The sequence below is a fragment of the Protopterus annectens genome, chromosome 14.part0 (assembly GCF_019279795.1).
Source record: "Protopterus annectens isolate FY-2018-M chromosome 14.part0, PAN1.0, whole genome shotgun sequence".
NCBI classification, from domain to species: Eukaryota; Metazoa; Chordata; order Ceratodontiformes; family Protopteridae; genus Protopterus; species Protopterus annectens.
The window spans coordinates 308,098,398-308,111,375 of NC_056748.1; the positions used below are offsets into that span (position 1 = coordinate 308,098,398).

At 37.5% G+C, this 12,978-nt stretch overlaps 1 protein-coding gene across 1 annotated transcript in view; it reads left to right on the forward strand.

Moving 5' to 3' along the window:
* ADAMTS18 (ADAM metallopeptidase with thrombospondin type 1 motif 18) overlaps positions 1 to 12,978 on the forward strand; it is a 403,884-nt gene that overhangs the window by 293,370 nt on the left and 97,536 nt on the right. The window contains exon 12 of the mRNA XM_044055552.1: positions 7,831 to 7,969. Coding sequence (XP_043911487.1) covers positions 7,831 to 7,969 — 139 coding nt within the window. The remainder of the gene's footprint in view (positions 1 to 7,830; positions 7,970 to 12,978) is intronic.

The following is a 12,978-nucleotide window of genomic DNA, read 5'->3' on the forward strand; positions in this document are numbered from 1 at the left end:
CTATACTTTATCACTATCCTCCTATGCTGCAGTGCATAGCCGTGCTTTTTATTACACTGAATGCTCACTGCTGCATTTGTGTCATCTTTGTTATATTTGCTAGGTCTTGTTAATGCATTTACCACTTTGTATCTCAGCCACTGCTCCTGTTTGTTACCAAAAGACAGAGGAATTCTTGGTGATACTGCTTTTCAGCTAGTGCCTGAAATACACCACAAGGAACCCATACTAATACTGACACAGCTTCTGGCAGTACCTTAGTTACTGGCTATTTTCAGAAGATACTTTAAAATGGTGTGGGAGTCTGAAAGCATGTTGTTTTAAAGAAACGCATGACTTACAATGCACCGCCTTATGAGTAATAATATGAAGGGCCAGCCTTATATAAACTGGTGATCTAGGAGAAAAGGACCCCTGGTACCCCACCCCTACCCCTACCATTGCCCATTCTATCATATCTTGGCTTACTCACACTCTTCAGATTACATTATTTTTCTTCCCTTTTCTCATAGTTTGTTTTAATCTTCAGTTTTCCTGCATTCATTCATTCATTCATTCATTCATTCATTCATTCATTCATTCAATATGTTCAGTGTAAGCAAGAGTACCATTTGCTAACTATCAAGGAAATAACTGCATTAAGCTGGGAGTCTGGGGGCCCCAAGAAGAAATGGGGGTTCTAGATGCTCTGAGGTGCATTTCAGAGTTCTTGAACAACCTCTTTCATCCAGTGATTGCCCGAACAAAAACCATGACCAAAAAAAGCAATATTGTCTTACTCTACAGTGGAAATAATTGCATTAATCTTGGGGACCTGAGAGCTACTACACCCCCAGAAGCCTTGAGGTTCTTATATGCTGTGAGATGCAATTTAAAGTTTTTTAAAACAACTTTTGTCCAATGATTGCCATAACAAAAACTGCTATCAAAGAAAGAAAGAAAGAAAATTAGTATGAATCCAACTTTTTTTCTGTATGTCTTTAACTGCAGAGAAAATAACCCAGAAGCCATGAGGTTTCTAGATGGTTTGCGATGCATTTTAGAGTTTTTATAAATAAGCTTTTCATCTAATGGTGGTCTGAAAGAAAACTCTGATTTGAAGAAAATTCAGTCTTAGTCGTTAACTTTATTTTTCCCTGCATCCTTCCAACGTGGTCTAACTGTTCTAAACTGCCATGTAATAACAATATTAAACTTGGGGTCTAGGTATTGTAGGCATGAAGAAGACGTGGGGATATTGGTGGTCTTATGTGCATTTTAAAGTTTTTTCCCAACCTTTAGATCTTGTGATGGTCTTAACAAAAATGATTCATACAGAAAAGAAATTAAGTCTTACTTTTTTATTTAAAGGAAGAAATAAATTGTATCCAAGTATTCATACTCAAAGTTAACCAAACACCAGTTCACAATAAACTGAGAATATATATATTATATCTAGATATAGTGCCTGCCCCCTATCCCCACCTCAAAACAGGTAGTCACCTTCTGTGTATCTCTCTCTGGTGTTAAATAGGGATTAAACTTTGACACAAATGCTCACAGTCATATTTCAAGTTATTGCAATCATATGTATATTCAGCATGCCTCCTTACCCCCTACCCCCAAAACATCTGGTTTCTGTGTACCCTTCTGATAGACTGGGACAAAATTGAAAAAAAAAAACAAATAGAATATAACATATCTGCTGTTAGAAACATAAACAGAGAGCTTATTTACTCTCCTGAAAAGATAGCCACATGTACATGTATCGGATATAGTCACCTCTGTGGTTTGAGAAGAATATTAAAGAAATAATGACAATTTCACCCCCCCAACACACACACACAACTACAGCTGCTGTCTGTGTGCACCCATGAGCAGGGCTGGTTTTAGACTAGGTGGGGTTCCAGTTAGAAGAGATTGCTAAGCCCGTGTCAAAATCCACCTATGCAGCCTTGGAGTATAGAGGACACCAGCCCCCAGAAGTTCTGAAGATCTAGGTATTCTTCGATGCATTTATCCCTTATTTTTTGAGATATTAACTGCACATTTCATCCAGTCAATCCCCAGCAAGCAGTTGTAGCCATTTTAGATGTCTGATTGTGATTAAAGAGGATGACAGTGTAATGTATTTTACCTTTGTTCAAAACAAACAGTTGCCTCATGTTAATATATTGCATGTTGCTTCATATAATCACATTAGTCCTATGAAGCCAAAACAATAAGGAAACAACAATAGATAGCTTGACATTTTCTTCCACTGTGGCATCCACAATAATTATACATACTCTGTCTCTACATATCAGGCATCCAGTTAAGTAGTCCATCTTACTTCTCACAAAAGCATTCTAGTCCTTCATAGCCAGATAGTGACTGTTTAAACAGGGAAAGTGACATGAAGGCCAGCTACTTTCTTCAAGCCAACTCCAACCTCCACTCAGCAGTTATAGCCACATTGTCTGGTGGCTATGTGATATTTTTGCCTTCAAAGTCCACACAAACATGTTGCCACTCATTAAAGTATTCTGTTCCAAGCTGCTTCAAACAAATCACAAGGATATTTCTCAAAATATATGGATGATGATTGCCTTCATTATTGCAAAAACAGTAATAACACTTATCTCACAATGGCATTCCCCTCATCCTAATTGTCCACACCAATCACAAAGCCAGAAATGTTACCCCAAATATCTGGTTGATCGCTGCCAGCATTATTGTAAAAACGGTAACATTTCTCACTGTGCTGTTAACCTTCTAACTTCCAACACAAACAAAGCTATAAGTATTGCCCAAAATAGCTGGTTAATAACTGGCAGCATTAATTATAAGTACAGCAACTGCACTTCTCACCATGCCATTCCCTGCATCCCAACTCTCCACATATATCATAAAGTCAGAAAAGTTGCTAGCAGTGTTACTGTAAACATAACACCCCCACCAGGGGCAGCAATATCCTAGATCTGGTCATTACCAACATGGGCAACTGGTGTTCCACACCAGAGGTCAATTCCTCGTTGGTCAGATCCGACCACAAGCTAATCACCCAAGACATCCATATCCTGCCCCCTCCCCCAATTAGGGAAACCCCCGTAAAAAACTTCTCCAAAGCCAACTTCACACTTCTTAAGACAGAAGTGGCAAACTTCATGACACCCATGCAGACGGACAATAGAGGTACGACTGCTGAATCCTACACAAATGCACTTTATAAGCACTTACGTGAGTGCATGGATCATGCTATCCCTAATAGAACCAAGATGCTATCCTCCAAAAAAAGGAAGTCAATCTGGTGGTCCTCTGCCATAAACAAACTCTACAACAGAAGAAAGAAACTGTTGCAAAAAAGAGTAAAATCCCATGACTGGAGGAACTCCCTGGTCAACCTCAGTAAGAAGCTGAGATCCCTCATAAAATCCTCCAAAGTTAGTTATGAAAACAAAATTGCCACTGACTCTAAAGACAACCACAAAGCATTCTATAGCTAGGTCAAGAATCACAGTGGCAACACTCAGATCTGCTCTGAGTTACAGCACAATGGCACTAAATATACATAACCAACTGATATTGCCAACATCCTGGCGGATAGGTTCAGTGCTAACTTTACCCCCCTCTCACCCCCTAGAGGGCCCATCTCTATACCGGAAGAATGCAAAGTTCCTGTAATTACAGCTGCCACAGGTAAAAAAAAACACTCTCCAAAGCCAAGAACACAGCATCCATGGGACCTGACAATGTCCCAGACTGCGTTCTACAAGAACTACAGAATGAACTGGCACCCTACCTAAGTACCATGTTCAATCATAGCCTCACCTCAGGCTTTGTGCCCATTGAATGGTGCAGTGTGACGGTTATCCCATTCCACAAAGGGGGAGCCACGACGGACCCTGGGAACTACCGCTGCATTAGCCTGACGAGCCTGGTCTGCAAGTCCATGGAACGTATCATCATGGAACTCATAAACAAAGACATTGGTAATCTCCAAACTCTGGACCCTACCTAGTTCGGATTTGTAAAAGGCAGATCATGTCTCCTAAACCTGATATGACTTCTTTGAAACAGTCACCAAAGCCATAGATGAGGGTAAGGTGGTTCACACAGCTTATCTAGATCTCGCCAAGGCTTTTGACACCATCCCCCACTCTGGAATTATAGATAAGCTCACTAAACTAGGTATAAATCCCTATGTCACAAGATGGGTTGCCAACTGGCTCATGGACAGAACCGACACTGTGAAAGTAGCAGACTCCAAATCCGACTTCAGACCAGTGACAAGTGGAGTACCACAGGGTTCAGTCCTGGGTCCTCTCCTGTTTGGTATCTACTTCTCTGAAGTACAGGCTAACACAGAAGGTCTTTGGCTAACAAAGTTTGCAGATGACTGCAAACTAGGAGCCATAATTGAAACTCCTAATGATGTGGACATCCTACAAAAGGGCCTCACTGAGACTGATGCCTGGTATCAAAGCCATGGCCTGAAGCTCAATGCCAAAAAGTGCATTGTTATCCCCTTTGGTAAAAGCTCTGTACCCATGAACTACCACATAGCTGGTAGTCTGCTTAATGCCGAAAATGTGATAAGAGACCTTGGGACACTGGTGGACAGTAGTCTCTCCTTTGTTAATCACATCGCCACAGTGGTCTGGAAATCCTTCTACATGGCTCACCTCATCACAAAAGGTTTCTCATTCAGAAAAAAAGAGGTCATTCTTCCCCTCTACTCATCACTCATTAGACCCATTATAGAGTACAACGCCCCTTTTGGTATGTACCTCACAAGACATCTACAACAACTGGAAAGGCCACAGAAATAGCTCACAAAGAGGATTACTGGCCTCAAACAGATGCCCTAGGCAGACCGTCTCAAAAAACTCCAGCTTTACTCTGTCGCATATCGCCTACTCAGAGGCGATCTCTGCCTAACATACAAAGCTATGTCAAACCCAGAGCTATTGGGCATGTTCCACTTAAAGAAATCCCAATCCCTGTGAGCTACATGCTCTAAGGTCCTAAACCTTGTCACCACAATAAACAGAACATGCTGGAAGGATAGATTCCTGTCCCAGAGACTTCCCATACTCTGGAGCAGATTACCTATATATGTCAAACATTAGCACTCTTCAAGAAAAATCTTGATGATTGGATGGGAAATAGGAAATTCACCCCAGGGATCACTTCTGTGGCTCTGCTCAACAGGGGCACAGGAAAATAATTTTCTTGGGTGGCGAAAGCCAGGGTACATTTTTGGCTAGGCTATCCTAGGGCCAATAGCCTAGTACTTACCTATGAACCTATAATAATAACACTTATCTAACTGATATTGTGCCATTCCTCTTAGCGCTGTCCAGTGAGAATTCTGCAGAATGTCCCTGATTTTTACTTCTGTCATAAGTTCTTAAGTAACTACTAGGCTAACAACCCCCTGGGGAATTTTTAATCCTGGTTATTCTTCCCATGCTTCTTAAATGTATCTGATGAGTTTTGAATACTCAAGCATTATTTTAAGGGGTATATGTTGAGAGGTAAGTGCTAGCACCCATGAGCCTATTTATTACCTGGGTCATAGGGCTGTCAGTCATGAGCTGGGCCAGGAGGCATTAAAGAATTCTACAAACATCAAGCAGTGTGTTTATTCGAGGAAAAATAGGAAACTCTGAATACACTATTCAAACTTTTAATTCCTTTGTTGCAGTCTAATAAACTAGGAAAACATTTGGGGAAAAAGATCATACTACACATGGACTACTTTCAGGATCAAACAAGAAGACTAAAGCTGTATCAAACAGAAAACAAGTCAGTTACCACATCCTTTTACTTGTCAGAGTGCATGCGTAGAAAAGAACTTGCAGCACTGCATAATGAATTCTTTTTTTTTTTTGTTTTAAATAAAGCATCTACTGACTGCACAGAACATACTCTGTCTTAACACAGTGATAAAAGCTCATTTCACAGCTCATGGGATTACTGTCCTTAATTAGCTCCCAGACAAGATGCCATTCACAGATAACACAGTCAAACATCTGCAATCAACAATCCACTAAACTGTCCAAAACCAGACCTTTCCAACTGCTATCAAGGGGAATAATGCATCTTACAAATTATGGGCAGCCTGCATGAATGAAATTAAATAAAGTGTTACAAAACCTACTTTCCCAATACTAGCACAAGTACTAGCAAATAAAACAGATTTTCTGCAATCTAAGTATTTCAGGAGTGTATCTCTCAAAGCAGAACTACTAAAATGTACTAACTAAATCCACTGAATGTAAATTTTTAGCACTGCAGCATATTCAGCAAGGGTGACAATTAATCTTTAAAAAAATAATAAATTTATTTAATACCAGCATTCTTAAAGATACCAGCCTGTTCTTTGTGTCTCAACATGCATCACCCCAGCACCTAAGTGGATTTGCTTCAAACTCCACCATTAAATAGCAATCCAAAAATATAGTTTTCTATTTGCCATGTAGTTAAACACAATATCTTTCCAAGCACGCCATCACTGATGAGTTTGCAAAGTTTTACATTAAACACTTATTCTGTTTAGAGCCAAATCTTGCCACATCAAGTTAAAATGTTTATACCTGCCATTTACTGCAGAAAAAAAAACAAAAAAAACATGTTTCCCATAAAGCTTACAAATCACAAACCCTTTCTCTCATTAAGAATCCTTCAAGCACCTCCATGCCTATATTTGAATGTTTCTATTCCCATGGCCTTGCAATATTTAAGCTAACATAATGTGACTTGAACATCAAGTCAAATGAAGCACCCCACCCCCCAGAACTCCCAGTCTTCCATGGGCACATTTTCTCTTAAGTAGGGCAACATTATTTATTTATTTTTAGAGTGAAGAAATATTGCTCAAATAAATAAACAAATAGTGAAGGAGTGCTCCTACAAGAACAGCATCTTAGGCAGTTACTGATTTCAAGTATGCATAAGGACACTCTTGAATATGGTCCTTAAAAAGAACCGGATTCTTGGTCACCACATTTGATTAACTGAAATACTGCTGCCGTGGTAAAAGCTGGAAATTGTGTTTTTGACTATTTTTGTAACTGATGTAATAAAAACATGCTGAAGTGTAACAAAAATATCTCCGGTCAGATGACTGGTTTGGCTATCAGGTACGTATTTCAGGCCCCTAGGAGATGAAGGCAGAATTAATAAGCTAATCCCACAAGCATGAGAAATGTTTCTTCTTATGAAGTAACAGTAGCAGTAATATCTTGAACAAGTTTATTTCTGATACAAGAAGTTTGATTTTTGGGAAAACTAATACATTCATTTAGGTGGTTGTTGTGTCTTTCAGCTTTTCCCGGATAGGGGTCGTCACAGCGGAACTCCGGTCCGCTAATGATTGGCAGTTGATTTTTACATGCTGAGTTGCCAGCCCTAATGCACAACCTTCAACGAAGATACACCCATTCACGCATGTCTCCACGCAGAAGACGCTCTAGCTGAGAGTCGAACCAGGCAGCGTCTTACTGTGAGGCGACATCGCTACTGCAGCACCACCACCGTGGTTCACATTCATTTAGGTGGTAAAAATTAAAAAACAAAATGCAGATGATATGCAGAATAATCAATACATTTGAGACAGCTCCACTTTTCATCTGAAAGTAGAAAATGGATGTAGCTCTAGTATGTACAATAGACACCTGAATAATATATAAGAATCTCTTCAAAGTGAGCAGGCATTGACCCTTTTTTATAGATGCAGCTTTAACTCTTATGTAGTTACATGACATTAAATTTAAATCTAAAATCCTTTGCAGACACTTTGCTGATGCAGATGAATTCAGATGCCACATTTACATAATTACTAATGTGTACTATTCATAATTTCAGATTCTTCTGCAAGGGAAAAATCCAGGTGTTGCATGGGAGTACACAGTAGCCAAGGCACGGATGGACAATATGACTCTACAAAGACACAATTACACTTGGCTGACTACACAATCTAGTTGTTCAGCTTCATGTGCTGGTGGTGAGTTATACTTAAGTTTATACAGAACCAAGTATGCAAACAAGCTAACTTTTATTTATTCATGTATTTATTAATGTTTGTATGCATTTATTTTAATTTTTGATAGCCCCACCTGTTAACTGTTATGTCCCCCAGAAGTGGCATTCTTACCCTCAACAGGAAAGTCATATTGTAAGACTGAAGGGACAAGTGGAAATGAGATCTAGATGATGCAGTATGGTACCAACTTGGCAGCAGTGGAATGCATGTGTTTATACCCTGTCCAGAGTCATAGTATGCCTAGTGCGCTATGATGCCAGCGTAGACCACTGTCCATGAACAAACTTCTGCTGTATTTTTCAATATTCCTGTAGCAAGACTAAAGTCCCTGTCTACACTATGGGATGTAGTCCTAGCTAAGACTCCAGCTGGGTGAGACATGAGCTGGCAAACTACTATTCGGTTCCACCTTCTGATTTCTCAGATGTGAATTCATTAACTGAATCGAGACTGCTTGAGTCACTGGGCGTTTCCCCTCTTCACTGCAGTGCTAACTGCCCTTTGAGCCATACAGACAATAATATTTCATTTCTATTCTTTTAGGCATGATGTAAGGCAATGATTGGTAAATGAACTATTTTAATTGCATGCTTTAAAAATATTACTAAATAGCCATAGCTGTGTAAGTTGTCTTATTATTCAAAGAAATCTCAGTTCACATCTGATTTGACAACTTGTTTCCAATCATACAAGGAGAGATGATCAACATTTCTACTGTAAATCACTGATGTGCAAATCATGAGCATTAGAAATGCTGAAAAATAACACCTAAAGCAGAATGGGGAGAAAATAACTTTAACTGTTCTTTGCAGGGGGCAAACTCCCTGCAGCCTAATGTGTGGGGTTTCAAGGCCACAGATCACAGATATAGATAGATAAATATAGACGTATAGATATAGATTTATAGATTCATATGGATATAGATATATATCAACCCCATGGTCACAACAACTCAAAGAAGGGAGACATCTTTCAAAAGAAGGGGATCATTGCTAGTGCACAGTTATAAATCACACCAGCAATGATTTCATATGGAAAACAGAGATTGCCATTATGTTCCTTACTGTTTTTTACTTTGGGCAACTGATATGTGAGGAATTTCTCCTCAGCTCCATGTAAAAGAATCACTGATTGAGAGATCTCTCTTTCATCCTATCTTTGTTTTGGTTGACAAAAACACATCTACAGTTATTTAGCATTCTTGCTACTTCTAAGGACAATGAAAAATAAACACAGAAGCATATGCAAATCGAGTATTAATATCAGGGATCAGAACTTATTATGATACATGCAGCATACTGTGTTCGACCCATGCTTTTAGACTGCAGCTAGATTTCGGCTTTCAACCATTATACTGCTACCTTTATTTTTATTTTTAATTGTATTTACTATAAACTTAAACATTCATGCAATTTAACACACATTAAGTAGAGATGATATTAAAGTGCAAATATGAATGATATACATTTTAAATGGTTTAAGTAAACTAAACATGAGGCTGTCAGTTTTGTGACAAAGTGGCATTACTTAGAAATAAAGAAACATGGAAGAAATAACTTCTTTCAGAAGACCAGAAAAGTAGTGTGGTTTCCAAAGCACAGTTAAGTGGCATATTACTGACCTTTTTGCAACATTTATTAATGTCAAATCCTGACATGCCACAAAATACAGGAGAAAACAAAAAGATTGACAAAATTCCTTTTAGCCAATAGAAACTACTTAATGGTTTGTTACATTTTATCTCCTCTTCATAGTCTATCACACAATGCATCACATACTACAGAAAGAAGTATCATCATTTTGTCTGAACTGCATTTAAAAATAATAAATAAGTAGCAACCAGCTTCCAACAGAAAATGTTTTATTCCCTTAATGCCTTCCCTGGAATCTGTTTGCCAAGGTACCAAGTGAAAAAAATGTTCTTCCAAAATGTATCTCTTTATTCATTATTATATCTGCATTTTAGGCATACAATGCATTTTATGAACGTTCCTATCCAAAAATGCTGTTCACTTTTAATTTCAAATGTGGTTTTCAAAGCATGGAACTGCAAAACATGCACACAAGGGCTCATAGGATTAGTGACAAAGTGAAAACATGTGAACTTGAAACATAATCCTGATAGTCTGGCAGTCATTGTAGCAGATTTAATCCAGTGAAATGCATTTAAGATGCCAATTTAAGTGATGCTAGATGGATAATGAAGAGTAGCTGGGAAAAGGCAAAGGTCAATCTATAGGTGACCAGGCAATGCACCAGACCTAAGAATACTGGGAATAATTCATTGTCAATTGGTAAAGGTAAGAAAACCCCTAGAACCAAGTATTTAAAGTGAACATATATATTGTGAAAGCTAGATATTTGTTAATAAACTAGTCAAACAAAATATGAGAAAACTGCAATCTCACTAAGGTTTGTGCTTACACAAGAAAACATGAACTGTTTACAGTCAGTATAACAAATATTCAAGAAATTAAATTTGAAAGCTTTGGCTTTATTGTTATCACACATGCGTGCACCCCCACCCCCCCAACACAAGCAAGTTTGTAGGCATACACATTCAAATACACACACATGAAAAAAATGTGGTGGGCTTTTTGTGAATTCTCAGTGTCAGCACAGCAGTTGCATTAAAAGTAAAAGATAATACATTCATGCACTGCAGTCATCTCTTCCCACAGACAATATTAAGGATTTTATTTTTTACTCTCATACAAATGAGCAAACATATTTCCAGTTAGATTTTCTTACCTGGATACTTGGTATTTGAAAAGAAAAAATATCTTGAGTATTTACATTTGTAGCATATGAGATTTAGTTACAGAGTTTATACATTTCGTATGATGTAAAAGATACAATTAATACCTAATTTCTTTAGGTTACAGTGGATGTTAGTAAGCAATTTTTAATGAAATGGAACCATTTCCAGCATGCCACTTTTTCTATTAAAATTAATATGCAGAATCAAGCCATCGTGCCTTACATTCTGCCAGTATACTGTTAAGTATATCCAAAAGGGAATTTAGATTGCTAAAAGATTTCTTGCTAATTCACTGTCATTACTTCAAAGCATGAGAAGTGTTCCATCAAGCTAGTCACTATATATATATATCAAAAGTGATTCTAATGGCAGAGATTACAAACAAAAGCACATCACCCAGCTACTGTTTTTAGCAACATGACTTGCATGCACCAGCCCAAAAGTGATAAAACTTGCTGTATTTGAAGTCTGTAATTTTCATTTAGTGATTTGGATTGTGCTATTTCACTACCTTAATTATTATAACATGTACTCTGTTTGTGTGTGTGTGTGTGTGTGTGTGTGTGTGTATGTGTGTGTGTGTGGGTGTTGTAAACACAGGTATATATATAGCTATATATAAATATATATATATCTATATATACATGTATATATATATATATATATATATATATATATATACACATATATATGTATATACATATATATATATATATATATATATATATATATATATATATATATGTCAAAAAATCCCCGTAGACTGTAGCAAGCAGGAATAGCAGTTTACCAGTAATAACAGTTCTTCAATGTAAAAGTTCCACAAATAAAACAAGTAGCTAGTACGATAAAAGCTTTATTTCAAGCAATAGACAAACGTAAGCGCTTTCACGGATTCAACCGCTTCATCAGACGTATAAGTTAAGGTCAACATTCCAGTTGTATTTAATTCGAGTTCAAACCTTAATTGAATAATCAGTGAATCCATTTAAAGGGCCATAACATAAAACATACTTAAGTTAAATACATAAACTTATTATATAATATAATATAAAAAATAATAAATAAAATTGATAAAAATGTTTATTTATAATCCATAAGTGTATTTAATACAACTTGATATAACATTATCTTAGTTTTCTAGCTCTCAGGAGGGGTTTAATGGATATCAAATCGTTGAGACCATAGCCCCTATGTGCACCTAACCTAAATATCCATTCTAATTCCGCACATTCCGTATCATTTGTAATATTCCCTAGCCTCAAGTTAGTGTATTGTTATGTATCTCTGAAATAGAATATGTGGGTAGGACCTTCCTTATTTATGTGTCGTGCTAAGGCATTATACTCCTCTTTCCTTGCTATGCTATAATAATGGTCCCTGATACGTTCTTTTAAAGTACGATTAGTTTTACCCACATAAAATTTAAAGCATTGTGTGCAATGGGCTATGTATACCAAATTTTTTAAATTACAGGAACCATTCACTTTTAACTCCCATAGCCGTCTTGTTTCGGGATGTCTATAATATCTCGACTCATCCACATATGTACATTGTTTGCAGTTCTTACATTTTCTGGTACCATTAAATACTAAAGCTGGTCCCCTATCTAAGTCCCTGCCTGTATATATATAGTTATAGAGTTGTATAATATATGCATACTTATGTATACAAAACCTACATTCACATATGTGCACATACACCATACATTTGTGTGTGTATATATATATATATATATATATATATATATATATATATGGGTTCACTTCAGTTCAATGAACTTTCAATTCACTGACTTTCATTTCACTGACACCATTTCACTGAAATTCATGTCACTGAAACTTCATTTCACTGAAAGCTCATTTCACTGACAAGTATTATTACATAGTAAATGGAATATGCCAACTTCCCCACTGTAGTGCAACCCTGGAGTTAGAATATATAGTTAGGGGGGTGTGAGGGGCAGAGCCCCCACATTTGGGATGTGGGGCAGCCCCTTTTATTCTTACTAAGTACTAAATATTATATCAAAACATAAGAATATCATATGAATGGGGGGCTGTGCCCCACCCGATTGGGGGCTGTGCCCCAGTACTATCAACTATATTTCCAGGGTCGCACTACAGTGGGGAAGGGGGAATATATATATATATGCATATATACGTACATAGATACCTCCAGTTGACTGAAGCACCTGAAGCTACCTATG